The sequence below is a fragment of the Hippichthys cyanospilos genome, chromosome 9, assembly GCF_059441005.1.
Source record: "Hippichthys cyanospilos isolate Australia breed blue-spotted pipefish chromosome 9, RoL_Hcya_1.0, whole genome shotgun sequence".
NCBI classification, from domain to species: Eukaryota; Metazoa; Chordata; class Actinopteri; order Syngnathiformes; family Syngnathidae; genus Hippichthys; species Hippichthys cyanospilos.
In genome coordinates this window covers 10,573,973-10,600,699 of record NC_142377.1, presented here as the reverse complement: position 1 = coordinate 10,600,699, position 26,727 = coordinate 10,573,973, and the positions used below count along the sequence as shown (strand labels likewise).

The following is a 26,727-nucleotide window of genomic DNA, read 5'->3' as shown; positions in this document are numbered from 1 at the left end:
AATTCACTTGTACATGTAATAGTAGACGTTAAAGTGGAAAATATAGTGCGGAAAATACGGTGTGTGTGTGTGTGTGTGTGTGTGTGTGTGTATATATATATATATATATATATATATATATATATATATATATATATATATATATATATATATATATAGTTTTGATGACTTTTTACTCTTCTAGATGGCATTCATGGTTTAAAGGTGCAGTGGAAATCCAATCCATTTACATCATACCAGCTTTTATCTTTAACCAAGAGCACAAAAATAGCACAAGTGGTTCATGGGGCTTCATTTTCTCATCACAATTGGACACTTGTTCCTCTATTGACAATATGCATATTGTTCCAATGAATTGGCTCTTATTTAAAAATGAAAATGCACTGTTCCTATCAAGGCTTTGAAAATTATACACTTAGATTTGCTGATGCCTGCAGAAGCCGCGTTTAAAACTTCCGGGCTCCCCTGAGTTGCATTCACATACCCCCATTTGAAAGCCACTATCTAAAAGAATCATACCAACAAAATAAAAAACTCTGATCATTTATACGAGGGTGCAAACACAAACACGAAGCGGCACTCCTTCATAATCCACTCCTCAAAAAAGAGCCCCTTGCCCACATCCACCAAATCCACACAGTCCCGTTGCCTTCGAGGCTTCTTACTTTCCATCAGCCGCAGAAATTCAGATTGCTCGGTTGCCATGGCGACCGCATGAGTTCAAACAACATCAGCTTAACCTCACACGTAACGCTTATCCATCCTCTTTTGTGCTGTTGAAGCATATCTGCACGTTGAATCAACTCATTTTTCGACTTTTTTTTTCTTTTTTTTTTTCGTCCTTCCAAGCATTAAAGGCAGCAGAACAAAGCGGCTTTCAGCGAGCGTGCGCTTGAAGGATGTTTGCAGAGCCCAGAAATTAATCTGTCAAACGGCTGCGATTATCTCACACACACGCCCTCCCCATACACCCCCCCCCCCATCCCTTCATCTCGCTATGCTCAAACGTGGGAAATGTTTATGATGAGTAAACATTATGAAAGATTTAATTAACAGATCCCGCACTCGCATTGATCCATGCTGAAATATCAATTGCACTGGTGTATTTAATTAGTCCATATCGTTGGCCTTTGTGTCATGGAAGCGGGGAGGAGGAATGAGAAAGTGGGCTCTTGCAGAATAATCGTGCTCTGCAAATTTATCTTTTTCAGCACAAAACTCCAACCGGAGGCCTTCTCGCCGTTCTGGTGGCCAAGAAGGTGCTCGTCCTAGTTAATACTTTTCCTCCTCATTCAGTTAAAGCTGAGGAGACATTTGTTATCTTCCACATGAAATGACTGCCTTAAGAAACACTTTACTGTATATTAAGGATAAACCGAGGACCGGCCAAGTTTGGGCGTTTTGATTATTATAACAGACAGTATCAATTCCAAATGGTGTCAACCTCAGCAAATTATTTACAGTGTTCCCGCAGCTCATTTATTGCAGCTTCACGATTTTCAGTTACAGTATGACTAAAACTTTTTCTATTGTAGGTTGACATTTTCATTTTTCTTGAAATGTTTCCTCTATTGAAGTCAGACCAGTCCAAAAATATTTATTTATTAAAAAAAAGTCAACTACAAGGATTTTCTTTCATGACCATATTGATTGACCTCGCTGTTTTTTTGGAAGGAATAACATATAAAAAAGCAAAAAAAAGTTCAGTTTCTAATTTTACGCATCACAATCATTGCATTCTTTTATTTTACCACTAGATGGCACTACATTTACACATTGTCACTTTAATTCAGTGCTTTTCAATTATATTTTTGCCAAGCCCCCCCTCCAGCAAAGAGAAACCTTTTTGCGCCCCCTCAAACGATGCACTGACTATAAATAAGATTATTATTATTAATATTAATGTTATTATTATTATTATTATTATTGTTATTAAATATATTAATCAACGTTCAGAAACTATTATTATTATTATTATTATTATTATTATTATCAGCATCTATACGAGTTACAGCTTAGTCTAACACAGAAAAAAGTAACTGAATGCATCAAAGTGCCTGAAACTATGAATAAATAACAAAGCCTTTCCTCTGGGGGCATCCGCGCCAATCAGCCCCCCCCCCCCCCCCCCCACGGGGGTCCCAACCCTCTAATTTAGAAGCACTGCTTTAATTCATATTATTTATGTCAGTTTTTTCAGAGAAATATTGTGTATCAAAAGCAGTACTGGTATCACTACATGGTATTGGTATCAGTATTGGTCTGAAAGGTAGTATCAAATATTTTGTTATTTAGTATTTATTTTTCAAATTTGTGTTTGTTTATTTTGTGTTTTTTAGTGTTATAATATTCACATTTTCGACCATTTGTCTTTACCTGCAATTGCCATAAAATAGAATGACACAGAATTAGAAATAGAACCTTCATTATCATTGCACATTGACGGAATTGCATTATGGGACCGTTGTAGTGGCTTACGGATGAGATTTGTGTGTGTGTGCGTGCGTGTGCGTGTTAACGTGTGTGCGGAACTTTGACTTTGACTACTTTCGTGGACAAATTCCACATTAAGTTAATTGGGGGCATTTTGTTCAATTAAGGCCCAAGTGTGAGTGTCCCCAATTGGGAACGTGCTGATTTTTTTTTTTCTTTTTCAGGTCAGCAGCTAAAGGTTAGTAGCCGCGTGTCCTTGGTTCCACTCTTTAAAATTTTAATACAAATAACATTAAATAATATATTCATTCAATTATAATTGCGTTGCACACTTGCTTGATTGCTTGTTATCTCTGTGCAGGCACGCTCGGTCACATACGTGTCCTATAATTATCAGCAGGAAGCTGACATCAAGGCCTCTTGATGGCAAATCTATGCTCGTCACAATCATCTGCGTCCATGCATTTGTTCTTGTAAGACCGATATGTGGCACGGAAATAGCATTGATGTTTTAATCGTCGAGCGGCGCTGTCTTTCGCTCTGGACAAAAAAGTTCTTTTTTTTTTCCTCCTTCCTACCGTTTCCAACATCTCTTTTACCTTTCTTTGCCTTGTAAAAGGCATGGCAAAGTTGAAAAGCGGTGAGGTGGCCTCTCTTCTTTACAAGGGCTTTAAGAGTTGTGCCGTGGAAAAAAAAAAAAAGAAATCCTCCCTCGCGTGTGTACGACACATTCCGCTGCTCGAGAGCTCGTTAATGTTGTTTACTGTTATTCATCATCATTACCAGGTTGGGAAGACTGAAGGTCAAGGCTAATTTGTGTTCACCGCCGCCTTCCTCATGTCTTTTCAGCTGCTGCTTCACAAAAGGACTGATGGGGGCGCTGTGCGGCTCCCAAAAAGGAAAAAAAATGATGAATGATGAAATGATGCCCAGGGCGTGTTTATTGACCATAAAAAGACATTACAAACAAAACCAAAAGTGTACCTTTTACGTATACAGATAATTTTATTCATATTCATAATGCATTTTTCAACTCTAGCACCTTTTTCCATTCTATTTCATACTCATTGCAAAAATTAACTCCTTTTTTTGTTCTTATCTTTGTTTGTTGTACATAGAAAACCAATATGATTAAAACCTGAGGCCTACATTTTGTTTTGTTTATTTCTTTGAATATTTTACATCCATAGCTCTGGGAACTCCCATTTCGAGAACAACATAAAACAAACTTTCTTAGCAACATATTAAGGCTCATTCGGTATTTCAAGCTTCAAAACAAGGGAATTTCTTGAAACTAGAAAAATGAACCAACACTTGCTGAATGTCTTTGACATTTCTTCTTGGTTTTTCAGCTTTTTCTTGCTCCCCTGTAAAATTTGCGTTTTTACCAAGTGGTCTCTCCCTTTTGGACCATATATTGGATTTGTAAAATATGGAGTCAGCAGCAAAATGCCCCAGTTTTTATTAGGGCTACACGGTTATTTCCAAAATAATATAATATAATAATAATATAATATATAATAATAATAATATCATGATTATTTTGGTCAGTATTGAAATCACTTTATTAATCACGACTATTCATCAGGTTTGGTCAAACATCTCCATTTCCCTTTTTTTTTTTAAACAAGCAGTATATAATCAAGGCTTGATACTTACTAATAATTTTAATAGACTAAAATAAATAAAGTAAATAATAATTAATGGCGAAAACTTGGAACACAGGGCAACACAGCTAACTTACTTGCTGAAAAAATTAAGCCTACTTAGAACCAAGCATGTTATTTACTTTTGAGCAAATTTTGATCAATTAGCACTCAAAATTAAATTTTCGGTCATTTCAAACCGAATTCATTCCAATTTTTTCCCAATCGAATTTTTCAAAATGGGTCTGAATTGACAGCTAGCATGGTATTTATTAGGAATCAGGTGAGAAACTCAACATTTCTCACCGGTAAATAATACAGTACATTAGGGTGAGAAAAGCAGAGGCTTTAGTTATTCAAACATGTGGGAAACATTGCCCCCTGGTGGTAGAATGACAGTGCTTGATTTGACATATAGTGTAGCCGGCTTTTTAAATGTTAACATCGCCGAGGATCGGCTTAATTAATCTTGGCAGCCAATGTCGTGATCACGATTAAAACGCGATTAATTGTGTAGCCCTAGTTTTTATCTGTCTGAGGGGATGCCCATTTTGACACAGGCGGTTGACTGAAAACGACATCAGAGTTGCTCAGGACTCACATAATGACCGATCGCGGCTCAGCTTGTGGACATCACAAGAACCTATTAAATCATTCAATGCCAGGGACGTATTTTCACGTTTTTTGTTAAGCGTCAGGAAAATAAATCCCGCATACTTAAGTAATGAATTGATACTTAAATACATTTAGGACATTGAATGAGTCACCATTTATCAGTTTATTAACCGATTATGTATAATCAATAAGATGTAGCTTAATGGTTCCACCTCTACTACTTCTCTGCATTTTTACAGGTGAGGAAAATTCGCCCGGCTGGCTGTACGGCGAGCAGGAGGGCAAGACAACCGCCCCGTTTTGGTGTCCGCTCCTGGCCTGTCACATGCCCGTTTTTGCTACCAAGTCCCCCGAGAGAAAGGTAAGTCTACTTGGTTGTGCTTAGGTTCTCCTTTCCGTCACCTTTCGCAACACAATGACGACAAATAGAGCAAAACAGCATTTTTGTTCACACATTTGTTCGTCTGTGTATTTATCGTATGATTCATAGATCGGTCTTCCCATTCATTGTTTATCTAATCTATAAAGGTCATGTTCACTGTGATTACTATTTGACAAGAGAATCTCTCTTTAGGAAATGCCTAAGAATGAAATACCAAACCTATTTAAATTGAACACCCCTTTTCAACAACTTCTTAGAAATTCATTTATACGCCGAGAAATCAGGTGTTTATTGAATGCGTAAGACAACTCTGCCAGCCTGTTTTTCCTCCCTGCCCTCTGCCAGTGTGGGAAATGAATCTCGCCGCCATGTTAAATTGATACTTCCCGCCACTCCCCCGAAGTTCAATGCCATTTCCCTCACCTCGTGCTTTTCTCTCCGCTTACTTTGCACTCAGACCGGCAAGTGTTTTTTTTTTTTTTTTGTAATCGTGCTGACAAAGACGAATAACCAACATGGGCGATAACCTAGCCTCGCTAGTTCAAAAGATCTGTTTGAAGGTGTTCGTCTTTGTCCGCGATAGCTCACCGGGCTTGCAAAGGTTCTTTGAGGATCCTTCCTGATGAGATTTTTTCTTTTACTACTGCCATTATCCTCTTCATAGTCACTTAATCTTTAGTCTACTACGCCTTTTGAAGATAGGATTCATTCGCCTCACATCATTGCTAATTAAAGTCAAGGCAAACTTATTTGTCTTAAACAGTGGTTCTCAAAACGAAAATATACCATACGTCAGTAGTCCTCAAACACTTTTAAATGTTGTACCACCTGTGATTTTTTTTTTCAGCCAAGTACTCCATAAACAGCTCAAAGCATATTTTTGCATTTTTTTAATGATGCAACGAAATTTGTAGCGGTATCTCTCTGCCTATTTTATTCACATATTTCAGAAGATAGATCATGTAACTCCATTTGTTTTATTAGTTTTATGTATTTGCGTGTATTTGCTGGAAAATGTTATCACTGTTGCTTCACGTTCCAGTTCATTCGCTCTTAGTTTGAAAAGTAACATGTTGTGTTCCTGCCACAGCATTAATTAAGATTCTCCCATGCATGCAAAATCTCAGTTAAAATCTCATGCACCCCGTGAAGTACCTTCACGTACCCCCAAGGCTACTTGTATCCCCATTTGACAACTGCTGCTGTACACGGAGACGGTCTCTGCTCCTGCTTTAGCAGTCTGTGGAAACGTTTTTAAATGACTTTGGCTCCTGAAAGGTGATATTTCCAATCGTATTTGCAGTCCCTCTAATGCGTTCTTGCAGAAGCTCTTACTGAGCACGATGGGAGATAGTTGTTGAGGGAATGAGGCAAACGGAGCTAGTCAAACGACTTTGGCCACCTGAGAAGAATGCTACAAAGTAATCAGGTAATTATCTTAATGGCTGAGGGACATCCGAGCGTAAATCAATGTTTCTACATTCGATTAAGGTCTGCTCGTCCGCTGACTTCACCAGTGAGAGGCCAAGGTTAGGCGAGGCATCAGCTGCGAGTGTGCTAGTTGTGGCGAGGGGGATTTCCCAGAAGGCCTCGCCAGACGTAGCCTCGCCAATGTGCGTTTCACCTGACTGCAAGCGGCGGCAAGTCAATTAATACGTTTCCAGCCAAGTCTCGCAGGATTGCGCTTGTCTTCTCCACTTCTTGCACAAAGAAATGAAACACCTGAGCACGCCGGCGCAGGCCATGGCTGAACTCTGATGAACTCCTGGTCTGAGATGTATCCGGCTGATGATGCAAGCTGTTATTCACAACTTGTTTTTCCAAGATGTCATTTAAAATGGATCTCAAACAACAAAACTTGCCAAATTGCACTCCGCACCTCAAGGAGCAGCACAAAATCAAAGCTAGCCCAACTACCGCACATTGTCCGCACATTGGACAAATTGTTAGCACGTCTGGCTCTCAGTTTTGAGGTTCTGGGTTTGAACCTGCGCAGCTTTCATTCAGAAATGTGGAAGGAATAGTATTATTTAAGTGGGGAGAATGAAAATGACTCATCACGTGAATGGCCTTAATGTACGCTTAGATGCAAGGTTGTGCAATTTGCGCTTGGCGGCTAGGCCGTGGGGGCTTGTCTGGAAGTTAGCGGCGGTATTACTTTCCCATTTTTGACTAAAGAGAAGGTGGCATTAAATGGAGTGACTCTAAGCCCTTCATGCAGAGCAGACGGTGATTAGGGGCTTAACTCAGCAGAGGCAGGCCACCCCTCCGCCCGTCCCCCCGTCTTCTCACGCTTTGCCTCCACATCTTCACCTCTAGGACACAAACACCCCCTCACTGTGCAATACCTTCTTCCCCAGGCGCCTCCTGGCTGGTCAACTTACACACAAAGACAAAGCAAAGTTGTACAATAAGGCTGGAAAGAGGCCTTTAATCAAACACTGATGGCATGTTTCAAGACTTTAGGAGTACTTGGTTGAAAACATTTTTCACAGGGGGTACATCACTGAAAAAAATGTGAGAATCACTGATTCAACCAAGTTATTTTTTATTTTTATTCAAATGCCCGATTATTTCATACATTCACGTGGTTCATGAAATACTAAAATATTTGATAGCTGCAGCCGGAGCGCAAATTGAGCTTACGCTCATTTTTTTTTCAGTAATTTTCTTTTGTATATTTTATTTGGACTCTGTTTTGCCTTAAAAAATGTAATTTTGATTATTTCAACTCTAACTCTTACTAATATTTGTTAACGGAAGCGGTGACCATGTCGACGTTTCCTTGCGCAAGATACTGAACCCCCAATTCCTCCTGATGTTGAATGATCAGTTGTTGAGTAAGTCGTGACCGGTAATGCGCTTTGAGGGCCTTTCTAAACTAGAAAATGAATAAATGAAGTACAATTTACCAAGTACCATTTACGATTAGGCCATTAACTAAACAGTAGTTCAATTAGTGCAGAGATGGAACCCTCCATTAAAAGTCCAAAGGGGCCCCCAAATGATTTCTGAGTGAAAAAGATCTAAAGCAGCCGCGGCAAAAACAACGCGCGCCCCGGAGGGACACAACCGGCAACTGGGAGAAGCTCAGTTGGAAGCGAGGCCGACCGGGCCAACTTGTTAGCCGGCAGAGATAAACCTTATCAGAGTGGTGCCGAGTGGAACTCTCCATTTATCTCTTTCATTTTCTCCCTCCCCCTCTTGCAAACTTTCTCGCACTGTGTCGGCGTTATCTGCGAGCTCACGGTGATTGTTTTTCGAGTCTACGTTTGCTTTCTCTGCCCTCGTTGGCATTTTGAAGGATGAAGACGTCCTTGGTGGATGGGTCTGAATGGACTGAGGTGGCAGGGATGCCTTCAGGGAACACGGCTCTGGCATGGGCTGCATACGTAATGTACTGAAGCATTTTACCCATTTGATGCCAGGGACATATTTTATGCTCTTTGAAGAATCCAGATATTCAATTCCTGGTACATATTTATATTTTTCGCTTTAAACGGTTTTAGAAGCATCCTTTGCCAAAAACAAAAAATACTGTATGTGGCATGGAGCACTTATCGTTCGGGCTGATTTTTAACGTCGTTTTTTTGGCATTTTGAAGAACCAAACATCTGATTATAAATTATTTTAAAACTGTTTAGTTCAGGGAACTATATATTTCTGTAAATTTTAGAAGCACTTCTGCTGAACCTGGAAACGCTCTACATCTTTTGTTTTTGCTTGGAATTTTAATCAGAAGAGCTATCGACGTTATTGAGCCGCTTTGGAATTTCGCAAGCTGTATGAGCGCCGATACGACTGCCACATCTCAAATGGCAATAACATTTCAATGAATCGCCCAGCCGTATTGTACGGTGGCCATTTCCCGATAAAATTCTGATGGTAGCGCCGGTAACTCAATTTGATCTCGGCTCGTCTCTTCTTGATTTGTGATGCTCTTACATGGTCGAGGTCCATGCTTGGCTAAAACCTGGACTCCAAAAATGAGTAAGGAAGCCAACAGTCTGTCAGCTCAGCAAAAATGATCTGCTCCTATTTCCTTTCGCTGTATAATTGTATCAATGCATGGGCAGATTTTTCCAGTTCGAGGCTCTGAACGGAACTCTGCTTTTACAGTAGGAAGCCGCTATCCACATAATGAGCCCCAAATTCCTTGGCTAAACGCCTCCTCTTCCTTGGAAACTCTTAAAAGATTTCAGCCAGCCAAAGCCGCGGAGAGCGTACGAGCAGTCGAGGCATATGTTCTCCCTGCGCACTCCCGCCTGACCGAGTTTATGAGGCATTAGGCCCGCCTTGACAGCGCTCCTCTAATACCCCGGGGGGGATTTCATCATGTACGCTTTGAAGTGCGCGATGACTAACCGCTTTGGGCTGCATCGGGATTAGGAAGCCGGCCCGCTTCTTCTTCCCGCATCCTTATCTTTGATATGTCCCACTCGAAATCGCGTCACCGTTTCTTATCGATCTGCGTATCACTTGGAATTTGCTGAAAATTTAAAAAAACAGAGGGGTGACTAATTATTGTTGTTTTTTTGTTATTCTAGCACCGGATACAAAAGAAATGGCAAGACTTCATGTATCATTTTTTGGGTCAGAAATCAAGCAAGTGGTCACAGAACTTAATTTGGTTTTAAGATAATATTCCTTGATTACATCACAGTTCATTATTCACAATTCCGCTATATCATATTTTATTTTAAAATGATCACCATTTATGAGTTTTTATTTGGGAAGTGTGAAACCATTTTTTTTATTTTTAGACCATTACCAGTACATGCCATCAAAATTTATGTAACTAGTCACCAATACCTATAACGAGTATCGATTCCTGGTATGGGTACTCGCCCATCCTTAGTTTTTACATCTGACTTACTGTGATCTATCGTTCATAGCACAATTATTTATTGTTTAGATGGGGTGCACTAAAACCACACAAAAAACAAATTCAAACAGTGCTGGGCCATCTGGCTTATTAAACGTTGCAGCTACATTTGTGGCGGTATCTCGAGATATATTTTATTCAGGAACACCAGACGATAGATGGTGTAGTATCATCTGTTTTATTTCTTTGTTAGTAATGATAATGCTCATTCGCATGAAACTTAACAAAAAATAATGCATACATTTTGCAAAGAAGACACTGTGACACAATTTAGCAACACACTGCTCCGTGTTCTATTTCATTTTCTCTTAATTTGAAAACAAAATGTTTTGTTCTGGTTCTCACTTTAAAAAGCATTAAATTACATGATCTGATATCTTTACTTTTCATTATCTGATGTGCCTTCATGAGTTGCCCCCATTTGGCTGCATGAGGCCATGCCCCTTTAAGACACACTTACAACACTACTCATTTTGTTGTGACATTTTATTTGCCCTAATAGCATAGTTGAACTCAAATGATTTTGTTTTTGGGAAAGGATTTTGTGTTTATATAAAAATGTATGTAGAAAAAATAGTGCTACACAAAGAAACAATCTTTTTTAAAATTGTTCCGTCTGCAGATTAAAAGTAAAGAGGCGTGATAGAGAGTTTTATCTATTTTGTGGAGCTCTGCTTCTGTGGTTGTTGTGCCGTGTGGGCCCCCACTTAACAAGCATTCACAGGTGATTTCTGCTTTTGTAAAGCAGACACAATCACACCGCCCAGGTCGCGAGGTCCAGACTTCTTTAAGCGGGCGCGTGTTATTGGGGAGAGCATGTTGCACATCCGTCATCCCCTGTTGATGGACTGATTACGCAGCAGCGTGGCGCATCAGCCGCAGAAAACGGGGGGAGGTTGGGGGTGGGGGGGGGGGGGGGTCCAGTGAGTGACGGATTTATGAAGCTCCCAAGTACGAGATGAAGATTTGTGTTGTAAAGCGCAGATGTTATGAACAAAGGGACTTGTAGAAATGCTGCTGCAACGCCTCGCTTTTTTGCCGTGTCCTTCTGTGTTTCTCGAAGGTCATTATTTGCTTCATGCTCTCAGAATAAAAGATTACTTCAAGTAGTCCTGAGTATTCTGGTGGACTGCATCTGCGGTCAACACACCTTGAGCATCTCATTTTTTTTCCACGCCATCCACCATTCACTGCATGAAATGTGTAAATGCGAAGTGCAGAAACGTGACCGTTTTCTTGATAATCCACGGGGGTACAACATAGTTCAAATGACCTTGTGTGACTACTATGGGTATAGCTTTAGAATATTTTGGTATTCAGCTAGTCCACTGACAATTATGTTGAATAATCAAGTTTGAATACAGTACACATTAAAAACATGACACTTTTCCCTTTTAATAATAAATGTATTTTTGGGGATAATCGATATTTATTTTTACTTAAACGCCGTGTAGCAACAGAGTATTATACTCTCTCGAAACACTAATGAGATTTTAGACCAATATCTCCACATTTGGGGTATGAAACGAAATGTCAAAACCACATTGGTTGCGAGCAAAAATGGCAGATTTGCATGAACCTACTTTGTTAAAAAAAAATGATCGGTAACAACAACCGTGTCACTAGTCACTTACGACTGTTGAACTGCCTTTGAATAGTGTGACGGCCCTCGCCGGCCGCTTGAGTTTTGCTAACACTTCTAGCATCTAGAGCTGCCTGCTATTGCTAGCCACTAAAGTTGGTGCTGCCACTGATCGCTGGCAACAGGCTCTATATGATACGCTCTCAATATAATTAAGTCTTTTTTCAACCATCCCTAATTAGCAATCGTGAGCCACTCGCTACACCGCCACATGCTGATGGGATTTACTTCCAAATAAAAACGCGATTGTGTCACTTGAATCATTTACGTCTATTAGACTGCCTTTGAAAAGTCATGCGATGACTCTTTCCTGCCTATATGAGGCTGGTGAACGCTGCAAGCCATTAACTGTGCTGCTGGCGGTTGCTAACGCTGCTAGTTGCTAACGTGGGAGTCACCGCTAATCGCTGGGAACAGGCGCCGTATAATGCCGTTATTAAGACTTTTTTTTAGCACCCATGACTGTTTAACACAGTTGACGTCTATTGACGCTCCTTAGTAGGGTTTCTGTTAACGTTCTTTCATGTCAATGGCGCTCAGTGTTAATTAGCATCATTAGTAGTTGAACTTGCCGTTACGCCCGACACGCTGCCGGCATCTAATTCACAGTAAAAGCGTACCAAGGCATTGATGTCGATGAACATTTTGGAAAGATTAAGGTTTTTTTTGTTTGTTTATTTGTTTATTACCATTTTATCGTCATGCACAGCTCGAACACTTGTTGCTGGCGTTAGCTTGATTTCTTTTGTACACTAAATAAGTGGCTACCCAAGGCAGAAAAAAAAATAAGGTGCTCCAATTACTTGAGGACTTGTTTCGTGCCCTACTCATAATCGATTGGCGGTCGAGCACAATTCAAATGACCTTGAGTGAGAATGCGCCTCGAATATTCTAAGCCTGAGGAGGGTAGCCAAGTAGATGATTGGTAGACAAATACAGCTTTCTCGTCACTCGTCCTGATCATTCTTCCCAATTTTCTTGATGTATTGACGTTATGTAAAATAGTGCTGCAGTGAGGTCATGTTTGGCCACCACAGTCGGCAAATATATGCGCTGTCGCCCCTGCTCGCCAGCCGGGAACGCTACAGCGGTTTCTCGAAGTTTGCTCGTGCGCTTATCGAGATGAAACCTGAAGTGTATTGAAATAAAAACGCATAAATAAAGACCCCGAGAGACTCCGCTGCCATCAGCATGCAAATGTTGTCATGTCATCACGGCCCGCTGTGCGACTAAATCTTTAATTAATTCACTAAACAGCTGGAGCAGGGATGGAGAATTGGATTTGGGATTTTTAATTTGCGACTTCGATGACAGTTCTAATGATGAGGTGTGCCCCCCTCTCCTCAAGTAATTTCTTGCTGTAACTGAGAACTGGAATTGTGTCAACTTTATGCGACCTACTGTGAACCACCACTGTGTGTGTGCGTGTGTGTGTGTGTGTGTGTGTGTGTGTGTGGGGGAGGGGGGGGGGGGGTACCGATTCCTGCTGAATTTTGCAAAACTTCAAAAATTATTGCCCACAGTAAGTTTCTTTAATTGCTTCTAGATGCCACAAAATGTGGCTAAAAACGTAAAGTGCACATCACAGGTGCCCAAGCCTTTCTGGCGCGAGATCTACCTTTCCAGCAACACACCTCCCACGATCTACCACAATCTCTTGAATCTTTGTGAGGATCTATTGTTGATATCCCAATAATCAATGATGCAAATACACCAAAGTATATTCAATGATCATCTTCCTCTTTTTTAGTGATATTACAGTTTAGTAAACGCAGTTTAGTAAACTCCATGAATGAAACTGCACAATCTGGGCCGTTTCACTCACATGTTCAGATTTGTCCAACTGTAGTGAGAGACAGAGGCTCAGTCGCACAGCTTATTCTTTCAGGCAGGGAAGAGTAAAACATCATAAAACATCAAGATTAGCAGGATTAGCATATAGACAGTCGTGGACCCATGGTACATAAATGACTAAAATCTGGAGTTGAATTAGTCAACACAAAAAGAAGCCACCTCAGCATCTCATCGATAGGACTAGCTAGCTGCTAACATACTAGCCTAAATCACGTTCAGTCGGAAAAATGCGAGCGTATCGGGGTGCGTGCTGAGGACTGTTCTAGTTAGACCGGCTCAGAGGCACTTTCAGGCGACGTCTGAGAGTGCAAGTAGACTCCCGGTCTGAAACAAATTGTCCACTCAGAAGGGGGAGAGAGTCTAAATGGTCTTAATGTGCTCATTTGCTGCCATTCTTGCCCCCTGATTATGCAACAGTGTGGAAAGTGGACAATTATTATTTGTCTGTCTGTCTATTGAATAATAATGACATCAGCCTCCCGATTGCCAGCCTATTCATTTATGTCTCTTGCCATCAAAAATAATTGATGAATCAATGGGTAATCAGGCATCACATTTATTAATAAGTGAGTATAATTTCGTGACATTCAACATAAAATTGTCCTCCAAATCCTCCATTCGGGCTATCAGCAGTAATTATTTAGATTTCTATAGTCCATTATGAAAGCAGACTGATGATTTCTTTCTTCAATTGAAATCTGTGACCGCTTTGCAAGGATTTGATTTCTGTGTTTATTTGAATTCCTCAATAGATTTGCAAAGATTTGATTATAGTTTGGGAAAACGATGACCGTACCAGTAATTGTCACAACTCTATTTGTTGCCACCGTAGTGGACATTTGTTTTTGGGCTCTATTTTCTGACGTAAGAGATGCGCTACTACTTTTAAGGCCTAAGGTAGTCATTGGAGGACATCTGTCCATTTACAATCACATCTCGTGTGTTTGGACCATATGCAATTCACTCAGACAAAATGGACACAGCAGCGGGCACAGATGAATAGGCTAGTTGTCAGGAGGTAACACTGCTTTTAAGACATTCATTGTGGCTGCATGTGTGAATGAGCATAGCAACAGCACGGAGACGAGAAGAAAGGCTCCAATAGCATCTTAAGCGCAAACGTCATTATTTTGTTCATGGCGGCTGCGGCGTCGCCGTGGAGACAGCGGACCGCTGGCATGATTATGACATCAGCACGCTTTTCAGCCCATCACATTGCTGACAGCTGCCCCATCAAGAGTTAAACTTCAGGCCTCCTCATCTTGCTCTTCTTTTTTTTTTTTATTGTCTTGGTATGACTTTGAGTGCTGATGCGAGAGCGCAGCGGGTGTTCTGGCCTTTGATTGCTGCACGGGGATGCTGGCGGAATTTGAATGCTAGGCTTGCGGCCCAAATGACCAAATCTTAACGTCAAGGAGCAACCTTGACGCTCGTTGCCCTGCTGCGCGAGCTTCATTAAGGAGCGGGATGTATCGGACATGGCGTAATGAGCAAACAGCAATTTGCAGGCCCAGCGTGACACTTGTCATCTGCGCACATGTGCGTTCGCTGTCTACGAGCCGAGCAGATTATGCAAAAAATGATAGCAACGAAATGTATCGGTCTGCTGCAGTGGAAGCTCCAACACAATGATTCCCGACTGCTGTGTAGCATCACATTAGTGTTTGGTCCTAAAATGTTTTCACTTGGGCTTGATCAATATGTATTTTTGAGGACGATGCTGGTTTTTGGCAGAGAAAATATACAGAATACCAATTAATAGGCCGATTAATTTGAAAATCAATAATGAATAAAATATCTCCACTGCATTTTAATCGGCTTTTCAGCATTAACGGGCCACAGACAACGCATTAATGCTTAGTTTAAGTTGCACTATGAATTTCATGATTTTTTTTTTCACTTTTTCAGAGAAACTAGGACTTCAGGTTGATGTTTAAATTAGTAACATCCAGGTCAATTCCTTGCACAGCTTCCTTGCATTGCTTGTCAAAATTAAGATATGCTTTGTTTTGAATGACAGGTCCCCAGAATGACTTCGTGAACACATTTCGTTATATACATTTAAGGATACAAGGTTATGCTATGTATTTATGTCTCATGAATACCAACAGCAGGGTTACATGTATACAACTGATATACAGTAAATGGTTAAAATAAGAAAAGGTAAAAAGTTAAAATACTGTAATTGGTAAAGATTGGCCAATTTGGACGTTGTTTGATGGGCCATAACAGGATGATTTAATTGGTCAGTCAGCTCCAACTGTAGGACCAATATTATTATTTTTATTTTTTTTTAAAACCAATGCCAAATTTGGCAAATTTCAGAAAATGAATGATTATTTTGTCGTATTACACAGTCTCTAGATGGCCATGATACACACACACATCGGAAAGTATATTACAATGCCCACTGAGTTGAAGCAAAAACAAGTTCCTTTAAATGGGGGTACAAGTACCCCTGGGGTTGCATGAAGGCACTTCAGGGGTATACTGTACGTGACATTTTAACAAGGGGTTCCGCAGCTTCAGAAAATCCAGTGCCAGGCTTTTTAACGGTACGGCAGGAAGATCACATTTTTATTTTCAAATTAAGAGCAAATGAATTGTAAAATGAAGAAACTTATTGTTGGATTGTAATATAGTGACTCTTCTGCAAAAACCTTTTAAGTCTTTATCTTGTCAAGTTTTATACAATGTGCATAGTCATTAGTGTTGCAAAATTAAAACCGATGATGCTCCACACTTCTGCAGCGACGAAATAAAATCTGCCTCGAAATACCACAATAAATGTAATTCCAAAGTTTAATAAGCCAGACACTGCACTGTAAGTCTTCTTTTTATTTTCCATCCAAAAATCCTCCGTGTTGTTTAGATGGTTACTAAGCTGAAAAGTCATTGAAGTCATTGAATAAAGGTTGAGAACCACTGTTCTATTTAATTGTATACGGTGCTATTTTTCTTATTTAAAAAAAAAAAAAATACAAACACTTTTGTTGTTTGTTGGGAAGGCTGGAAGAGATAAATGGCTTCCCAAATTACACTCATATTCATATCACTCTTGGAGCGCTGCGTTGCCGAATGTTACGCAAGACGCTTGTTTAACATGCACAAACCGCAGCCATGCTCTGAATGCGAGTATTTTCTGGACTGTTGACTCGCGCCTTGCATGTAGCCCCGAGGCGGAGACACCGTTGGGGGGAGGGAGTGGTGCCATCACCAGTCAATTGGCACTTAATAAACAGTGGAAATTTTCTATTAGTGCTTGTTAGGGCGTGTAAAGAGTGTTGTTGTGTGGAACCGGAGGGTCAGACTGACGCTGAGCTGTCGGAAAGCTCTCTGACTAAAGACAGGGAAAGAACACAAATGTATATGTAGCGTTGCAGGCTATTTTATCACAGTGGTTCTCCAGTGGAGGTACCAGTACCTCTGAGGGTACATGAGGGCACTTTCAAATAAACAAGGAAACATCGAGAGCCAGTCTTTTGGACGGCTCTTTTTGTGAACGGCTCGAGAATGAACGGCTCCCTTTAAAGAGACAAAAGTTCCATCACTAATGTCAACGTTTTTAACAACAGATTGAAAATTGGTGAAGCTTGCTAGCCAATCAGAGAAGGATGTTCCCTGAGGATGCTAGGAAGACCCAAGTGGAAGAAGTTAGTAGAACGTTGAGACGTTTTCTCTTTTTAAACCAGATCAGTCAATCAATAGGTTTCATATCAAACAAAAGCATTCCCCACAAATGCCCCCAAAATGATCCATTTCTTCCAAATTCTTTAATGCGATTTTCAAAATTCTTCTAAGTTGTACTTTCCAAACACACTTTGCATTTCAATTTAAGCGCAAATAAATTGGAAGATGAAGCAACTTTTTGATCATTCTCGTGACTTACATCACGTTACGTGTCTTTATTTTGTTATATTTTATACGAATGCACATTATTGTTAGTGACACCATTTTACGACAAATGAGCTAGAAATAAAATGTTATACAATCTACAATATCTTCTGTAGTTGCTGGATAAAATATGTCAAGAGATACATACGCAATTTGACGGAATAGAATGCCTTTATTGTCATTGTAAATCAGGCATACAACGAAATTGGGATAAGAAATATAATAATATAATTAATAATAAAAGTACTGTATATCATAACTAATGAATAAAGCAAACACATTGCACAGCATCGTTTTTTTTCACCCCAAAAATCTTCGAGAGAAACAATATTTTACTAAGTTTAATTAAGATTGAAAAGCACAGTATTTAGGCATTAGTCATCAGTGAATAATAGGTATACCATCTTAATCCCACATTCCCAAAACCTGCTTTATGTGCCTTATTGGCTGGCGTCCAGTCCGGGGTGTCCCCCGACTTCCACCCAATCAGCAGTGGTAGCCTCTTATTCACCCGCGACCCTAATGACAAAAAAAGGATGGATGGATATCCGGTTCCCTCTGTCTCACAGCGAGTCTAATCATAGACATTCATCTCCCTGAGAAGCAATGGCCGCTGGTCTGCAAAGCACCTGGCTCCAGCATATGGGGCGTCCCGGGGTAACGGGGAGGGCGAGGCCTCGGGGTCTGCTCCCCGGCAGCTGGGGGGCCGCCCCCTCGTCACGTCGACAAATCTCCCTTTAATTAGCTCACCTGCCCGCTTCCTCATCCTTTTCGGCTCCGTTTTCACTTTGCCGAGCCCCCTCCTGTTACGGACCTCGCCCTCCCCCATCATCGCATCGCACTCTAGAAACTGATAATGAGCTACGACAAAGTTCAGATTCTATGCATTTTTAAGCGGAGTACAGTAGCTCAGTGGTTCTCAGCCTGTTTTCGATGATGTACCCCTGTGACATATGTTTTCAGCCCATTACCCCTTAACCAATGCAAAGCATTTGGGGGTTTAAAAAAAAAAAGGCTTAAAACAAGCAATCACTGATTGAGATTTATTAAACTTAAGAAGAACCTTTCAAACTTAATTTTGTATTGGTTCACATCAAAATATTAAAACGGCCTCTTTTGGATCATAGAAGAGATCTGTAATAAAAACAAAAGTAATTATTCGTTACTAAAAATGTGTCCACAAAAATAATCAACATAACTTGTGAGATTTGTTCTCAAAAGAAATAAAGATAAATGGATATTTGTCCACAGAAAATTATTAAATATGAAGTGCCCTCGTTTGGGACTACACTAGAGGTCTGTTCACAAAAGATGATTAACTACATTTTAATTAAATATTTGTCCACAAAAATAATCAACATAAAAGTGTCAGACCTTTTCTCGAAAAGAAATAATCTTCAATAAATATTTGTCCAACTTAAAGTGGCCTCTTTTGTGATCATAGAAAAAATCTGTTCAAAGAAAAAAATCATTACTTTGACAGGTAACGAGAGGTGGCACGCGACAAGTTGGGTCAAACCATTCTAGTATGGGGGAGAATTTTTTTTTAAATAATAATATTGAATCACCTACTGAACATAAAATTTGTTTTATGAACTCATGAAAACTTAACGAAACATTTAATGAATCCGATATTTTTTTGTAAATAATTTGTTGCATGTTTGTTTGTTCTCTTTAAAATCTCGAGTACCCCTCGGAATTCCTTCAAGTACCCCCAGAGGTACCCTACCCCAATTTGAGAACCCCTGCACTAGCTAAATGAAACTCCTCACTTCACTTCTTCTTTGGCTTTAAGACACTGAGCAATATTTTTAGGTTAGACATAGACAAAATTTGTAAAAAAAATAAATAAATGAAAAAAAGAACTATCCCACTAAGCACGTTAAATACAAGCTATGATTAAGTTTATGTTAAGTTTACACTAAAACTAAAACTTTTCTCATGATCCTACTGCAGAATTTGGCCTTTGAATTCCACGTGACTACTCCCCTACCGCAATTATAGGCACACATACTCCGGGGACTACTAACATAACAAACCAATTTTAGCTCAGGAAAATTGTTTGCCATTCTCACATGGCTGATAAAAATCCAGCACCGGCGTCCGCTGGAAAGTGCTTGTCCGGCTTCCTCTGCTCACCTCCATATGGCCGCAGGTAATTAATCAACTGTAAAAAAAAAAATTAAAAAACGTCCTCTCTTGTGACGTGATGGAGGACTAGCAAAGAAGGGGAGAGGTTAAAAAAGTTTTCCGCAGGAAAGAGTAAGGTCGTGCTGCGCTTAATGATGGAGACAGACAGTCGGGCGTGCTGCCGGTGGAGGGATGTTGGTGGGCGGCCGCTGACCTTTTTTGTTTACAAACACACCCCGGAGAAGAGGAAAGGGGGCGGGCCGCATTTGCCGGGGACGATAAATCACCTATGATTGATGCCGGCCGGCGAGGACGAGGACAGAGAAAGGCGCAACCGCCCCCTCTGCCACGTCCTCCACCCGCTGATTAGCCGCCTTGTCTGACAGTCACACTCCAAATTCATAATAATCAACCCACTCCAGATTGCTTGCTAGAATGGCATCCACAGTGGCTGGGGGCTGGTTGTGATGCATCATCTGCAATATATCTGTGATATGGAATCAGGTGGGTTTTAGCAGCCGGACGAGTTGCTTACAGCAGCTTTTGTTAACCAAGGTTGCATCACGTTATTTTCATTAAAAGAAGCAAGCAGACCGAACCAACGTCCGTGTTCGCAAACGGGCATCAAGGTGATATTTATTCTGTGTTAAGCGCTCCAGTTTGTATTGTTTACTTACCTGTGTTCTCTTATTTTGAAATATCTGCTTTTAATCTGGACGGCCGCGCTGTATTTCCTGTTTACGTTCGTCATTTGCCTCTTAGCGGTGTTCGCGTAAGCAAAGGTTGTTACCTTCTTGGGTCCAAGAAAAGAACTAACAGACTGAGCCAACGTTTGAATCCATCCTTGCTCACACCCAGGGGCATTAGGATGACATTTTTTTTTTTGTGTGTGTGTTCAGAATTCTTCAAGCGCTTTAGTTTTTAATGTTCAGTTGTATCTTACTCTGAAAGTGTGTGCTTTTAATCTGGAAGCCTGCGCTATATTTCCGTATCCCGTGTTTCATAAAATGAACCTTAAAATTGTATTTTATAATACATATTTAATGTACATACAGAGTTCTTATAAAAACTGACATGTTTTGACATGGCAGAAATACGACAAATAGGGCAATTCGATTAGGGATTTGAGACACCACTTTTATTCAGAAAGGTATGTGATTTCTTACTTTTCTATTTTAAATATATTTTAAAAATGTCAAAAATGTGTTTCACGTTGTCATAATGGGGTATTGTTTGTCGAATATCGAGGTAAGGGATTAATGCGGTTTGGAACGAGGCTGTCACATGACAACATTGGAAAAAATGCTAACTTTCTGAATGCACTTTCTATTCGGCAATGCTTTATGGACTGAATGGAAAGAGTCCAGTTTTGATGTCACTTCCCCGTTTGGTTTCCCTCCAACCGGGCTGGAGTGTCATCAGTCACTCACAGGATAACAGAGTCCTTAGCAAAAGCCCATCCGAAGCTTTGAACCGAATCGAATTTGCGGAAAGTGTCAGAGGCGGCGCCAGTGCGTGTGTCGCTTTGATAAAATGCTGCGAGACAGCTTGGAAACAAGCAAGAAGAAGCAGAATGGGGGAGGAAAAAAAGAGAAAAGAAGGTGGTGAAGTGATGTATGAGAAATCAATATTGATTTTGTCTCCTGTAGCTTGAAGCTGCCATCCACAATCCTGTTCAGTGTGCGATGTTGGGCTTCTCGGCAGCCAGCACATCCTTACCTCAAGGCTTCCTCTGGGTAAGTAACGCACACGTACGCACGCACACACACACACACACACACACACACACACACACACACACGGAGCAACATTAACCACAATCAATGAGAGATAAGGGGATCCACTGTCTAGTCTTTTCCTTTTTTATAAGCATTTCAGCTTGATCACCACAACTTTTCGACAAATGTTCAATTAGTGAACAAGTCCAAATTAGGCTTGCTTCAAGGTATTTTTGTGCCATTCCCAGTTGAAGTTGATTGTCAAACATGACGTTAAACGTAGATTTTTGCACAATAACACTCCTGCAATAGTTTGACCTTTTTTGGGCCGTTTTCTTCTATAACATCCTTACAGTATTTTAGCCATGGAATGGCACATTCAGTGGTCATGCCATGTTGAACTTTGACATGTTGTCACCATCTGGGTGAAATTTCAGCTCTGTGCTGTCTTATTTCAGTCATTTCCCTTTGGTGCGAAATGTCTTTGATGTAAAGATAGAATTGGAAAAAATGCCTCACAAGGGTTGAGTAAACATTAAAAGCCTGTGAAATTCTGCTAGCTCAGTGTTTTTCAGCAGAACCAATATTTGGGTCAGTTTCACTCATCTTGTCTTGTTTTGTTTTGTGTAAAACAACCAAATTTCTAAGTTGCTTTGTACAAAATGACTCAATTTCTATTTTAACAGAATGTTGAGTCAAACTGACCCAAATATTGAGCCAATCCTTTTGAACATATTATTATTTTTAGCTCGAACTCTTTGAATAGGATGTGATGTGCCCCTTTAAAATATTTTTTTTCAGACCAGATCCCCTAACCAAAACAAAACATGGATTTAAATTGTGCCATCCATATCTGATTTCTTAAACTTTGGAACTACATTTGTCGTGGTATCTCTCATCATATTTTATTCAGGGATAAACCATGTAAAATTTATTTTTGTTTTTTTTTTTTCACTAATGACCATGTGCTTCCGTATAAAATATAACAAAGCAAAAACATTCAACCTTTTGCAAAGGAGTCACTGTAATGTTTAGCAATATTTTGCTTCATGTTTGAAATAATTTCCTCTTGAATTCAAAAAAAAATATTGCACCTGTCACAGCATTAAAAAGCGTTACATTAGATTTGCCTGCAGAGACACTGTTCATATCTCACGCAACTACTGAAATGTCTTCATGTAAGTGCAAAATATCATAATTTAGCAAGAAGATGCTTCAAGTTCCAATTAATGTTCTCTTAATTTAAAAAAATATACTGTTCCTATCACAGTATTAAACCGCATGCCATTGAATTTTCTGACACCTCCAAGAAACCCTGTTCAAATCTCACGTTCCCCCTGAATGTCCCCTACATACTCCCAGAGGTACTCATACCCCCATGTGAGAACCACTTACTGTTGGTCACATATTAAGCTCGTAAGTCAAGGCACCACTGTCATTCCCAAAGCCCAAAGCAGGCAGATGTTGCTAGGTAACTGTGAGTGGTGTAACATAAAGGTAAGTTTCCGATATGTGTTGCCGGGTCTTTGGTGAAGTGCGCGGCATCCCACATCACAAGGCTTCCCGACTTGTGGGAGTTCAGCTGCAGCTGCCTGAAGAGAAAAAGAAAAAAAATATGATGCAGTATTTATTTTGGGACTGTTTGTGGTGGGTAGGTGGGCAGCTGATCAGGTAATCCTCTTTTGGCCCAGAACACGGCGAAAGCTGGCGTAGGCTGGCCAAGAAACGTGGTGCGGATCAGTGTCCTCCTCACTTTGATGGCTTTTGTGGCGCTAAGTATGTTGACATTCCTTGGGAACTTTTCCAATGACTGAATAAATGCACGCGCAAACTTCATGTTATCCTTCAGATGTGCTTTGCGCTAGTCCACGGTCTCCATTTAACTACAATGGCGGCCGCAATCTCCTATTGTCCACCATCTTGATTGTTCTTACCGTTGTGATAAATGTGGCATATTTTGGGGGATAGCCTGCTTTACTTTGTGAAATGAGAACCGAATTTGCGAAAAAAATTAAATGGTTCTAGTTATCAGTATTCCAACTGTTTGTGAAGGCAAAGCAATGCAGTCTTTTTTTACATAGCATAGCACTTAAAGTTAGCATTCTGTATTTTAGTCCTATGTTTTAACCTGCTCTCTGGCTAATACAGTAGCTCTAGTGGTGGATATAGTGCATGCCTCAAGCTTCGTTAGGTTTGGAAACACTGGGAAAGTGTCAATAAAATTAGGGCTCCACCGATATATAACAAGAGTATTATTTGTATATGACTGCTGTAAATCGAGTACATAAAGGTAAAATGTAGGACTGTCAAAGTTCAAGCGTTATCTTTTTTAGATCAATTCCTGTTAGAAGTGTTTTCTTTAGAAGTTGCTCAACAGTTCACTGGAATATAAAAACAAAAAAAAATCACACGGTTTTTTAAATATACATTTTTATATATTCATAGGTTTGACTTAAATATGTTACAAGCTTCACAGAAAGTGAAAATGTACTTAATTGTAATTAATTATGAAACGTTTTGTGATTAATTATTTCTTTCAAAAATCGCTTGACTGTACTTGAAAAAAGTTAAAATAATTGTCCATTCGGCCAATTATTTTTGGTCGATGTTTGAACTATGCTTGACAACTTTCTACAAGTGACATGTTTATTTTACAAAACATATTACCAAAATATGATCTTTAGCAGACTCAATAAAATCTTTGCTCCCTGACCTCTAAGATTTTTTTAAGAGTTCACTTCAATCATGAGCAAATATGTTAATTAGGCAGCATTACCACGATTCGGCCATGTTTGAACGATGTGATCGATCACCCAAAATTGGAGGTGAGAATCAGCTTCACGTTAATTTCACCTGTTCCACAGCTCCGTTCTTTTTCGTAATGTGTTTTTTTCTTGGCGCCTGAATGTTTCTCATTCTGCACTTGACTTTTTCATTAGACACCCTATTCATAAAAAATGGTCAGCTGGGGTGTTGGCGGGTCAAAGAACTATTAACCTTGGCCGCTGCTTGCCAGAGAGAAAGATGAGCGTGTACACAGCATTTCACGCTGTTATTTCCCTAAACGCACGTTATTTTCTTTTAGCCATCCCTAACCAGACCGCCATGGGGGGGAACTGACTCTGTTGCGTCTTGACACTCTATAACTCAAAAGGGGTTCTCATTCTTTTCCGTGGCTGGCTTACAAAATCAAAGAGCGATATGAATGAAGCCCCGAACGGTCAATAAGGAGCCGCTTTCATCTGGGTCCTGCTGGGAATTTCTGCATCCTTGTTCTAGCCTGGCGCTTGGTCGACGACCATTCACGGATCAATGCTGTCACTCAAGTCACCTTGACTTTCAATGCTTCTTCTCTTGGGAAACTGTACACATTGAACAATATGTTTTTTTTTTGTTTGTTTTTTTCGGTCCGATACCATTATTGGTTTTCAAGAAAGACTGGTTATTGGAGCCGATAGACATTTTCAGTCAAAGGGAAAAAAATGAGCTTTAAAATGAGAATCAGAATTGTTCAGTGTTGATTTTTCAACTCATTTTTCAATAAAATAACTTAAGACAACATACATTTTCTTTTAAGTTTTAAGTTCAGAAAGCTCCCAAGTTCATCTGCATGCTTTAAAAAGTTCCATGAAAGTTAAAGAAAGAAAATATTTCAATCAAAGGGTATAGAGTGATCCCTGATAAATCCCCTTATCAAGTGAACTGAAAGTTTAAATGAATGTTTCCCGGAAGTTAACAGTTTTAAAGTGATCTCTTATCGGCCATCAGATTTAAAAATAAATAAATAAATCAAAACGCCAATGCCGATATTCGTAAAAATGCCAAATATCGGCGCTGACAATCGGTCTATCCTGAAAATACGGTAAATTTGTGTGTGTGCTTTGCTTTTTGTGGAAGCTATCCTAAGACTTCAGCCATCCATTTTCTACCCTCCAATTTACCTAACATCTTAGTAGCATGTGTGTGTTTTTTGCTCTATTGAGTGGCTAGTAAAATGATCAGGTTAAAGCATGATGGAGGTCTTCTTATTTTTAACAGTTGTCATATTCATGGTTTTTGTGAATGACATAAATAGAAATAAAAAATAAAAAAAGCTATGTCACACTTGATATTGTGCAGTTGACACCAGCTGCTTGTGAAAAAGGACCAAGCCCGACTGCATTTAGCAAATTTCCACAAATAAGTTACACCCTTTAAACAAATAAGTTACACCCCCTAAAATTGATCATAATTGCCAATATGAGGGTACACGAAGGCACTGCATGAGATTCGAACAAATTAAAAGGCTTTTTTTTGCCATTAAAGAAAGAGTACATTTGTCTTTTCAAATTAGGAGTAAATTAATTGTAATACAAATACAAATACAAAGCAACCGTTTGCTAAATTGTAAAACAGTGACATGTCGAGAAAATAGGGGCTCGTGACGTAGAAACAATACAAACGAGCGTGTATCTGTTTTTCTTTTTTCCCTCAACCCATGGTTGCAGTAATCTATGTCAGCTGAATGAAGGCAACTGGGCTCTTTTTGTTTAATTTGTTATTGTATCTAATAGTTTTGTGGAGGAAATGGCTCGAGTAATTATGTTGTTAGCCAAAGGAGTTGCTGCAGTGCAGCATGGAAGGTTCGGGGTGAATCCGCTAGCGCCAGCGTCCCTGTTTTTAGGAATATGTCGACCTAATAGATTTGCCGAAGCAGCTATTAATGTGCACAAAGATTTTCATAATGCGGCACTGTCATTTCCCTTTGTGACCATCAAAGCACATTGCGTGTTTGCAGGTGCGTGTTTCAATCTGGCCTTGAACGCCGCCATTCTATAGCCTACGTCTCATCTCGCACTGCACTGAGGGACGGAGGCGTCGCAGCACATAAGCAAGGCCTTGCTTTTCTTTCTATTTTATTTCTTTTTTTTATGGCTTCTGAATTGCTAGAAGTGCCTCCCCTCTATGTTACTTTAAAATGACGCCGCATTTGTGGCTTCACTTGCATGGGAAATGTGCCAAACACGTTGGCAGCTTTGCCAAGCAGCTTTTTCTGATGTTGCCTATTAGCCTCTTTTGCACTAGCCATCCAAACCAAATTTATTTTGGCTCACTCGCCTGTGTGGAAGAAGAAGAAGAAAAAAAACGATCTCATTACTACATTTTAACGTAACATGCACATCTGCCATTTTGTTGTCGTCGTTTACCCTTCTTGTACAGTAGTAACAATAATAATAATGTATTAACCCCTTCACACTGGCCATCTGTGTGATGTTTTGATGGGGTGTCCTGATACAACCACTGCACATAAAATAAATGTATTCAGATAAACCTGTCATTTTCAAAATCTGACGAATTGAAAATTAGCTCAATTGTGAAATCGAGGTTTTGCGTAAGTAGTAGAATTCTATATGACGAGTTTACAAGACGTATTTACAATACTTACTACACTAATTATTTAATCATGGCGTTTAAGAAAGTTATAAGCTATCCAATGCTATGTTTTCGTTAAACTTTCAAATCATCATACATTAGAGGACATTGTGGCC

At 39.9% G+C, this 26,727-nt stretch overlaps 1 protein-coding gene across 4 annotated transcripts in view; it reads left to right on the top strand.

The window, feature by feature from the left end:
* LOC148418779 (rho guanine nucleotide exchange factor 10-like protein) overlaps positions 1-26,727 on the top strand; it is a 117,665-nt gene that overhangs the window by 69,803 nt on the left and 21,135 nt on the right. For all 4 annotated transcript variants that reach the window (XM_088423868.1, XM_088423867.1, XM_088423870.1 and 1 more), the window contains 2 exons: positions 4,934-5,055; positions 21,131-21,217. In XM_088423868.1, coding sequence (XP_088279994.1) covers positions 4,934-5,055; positions 21,131-21,217 — 209 coding nt within the window. The remainder of the gene's footprint in view (positions 1-4,933; positions 5,056-21,130; positions 21,218-26,727) is intronic.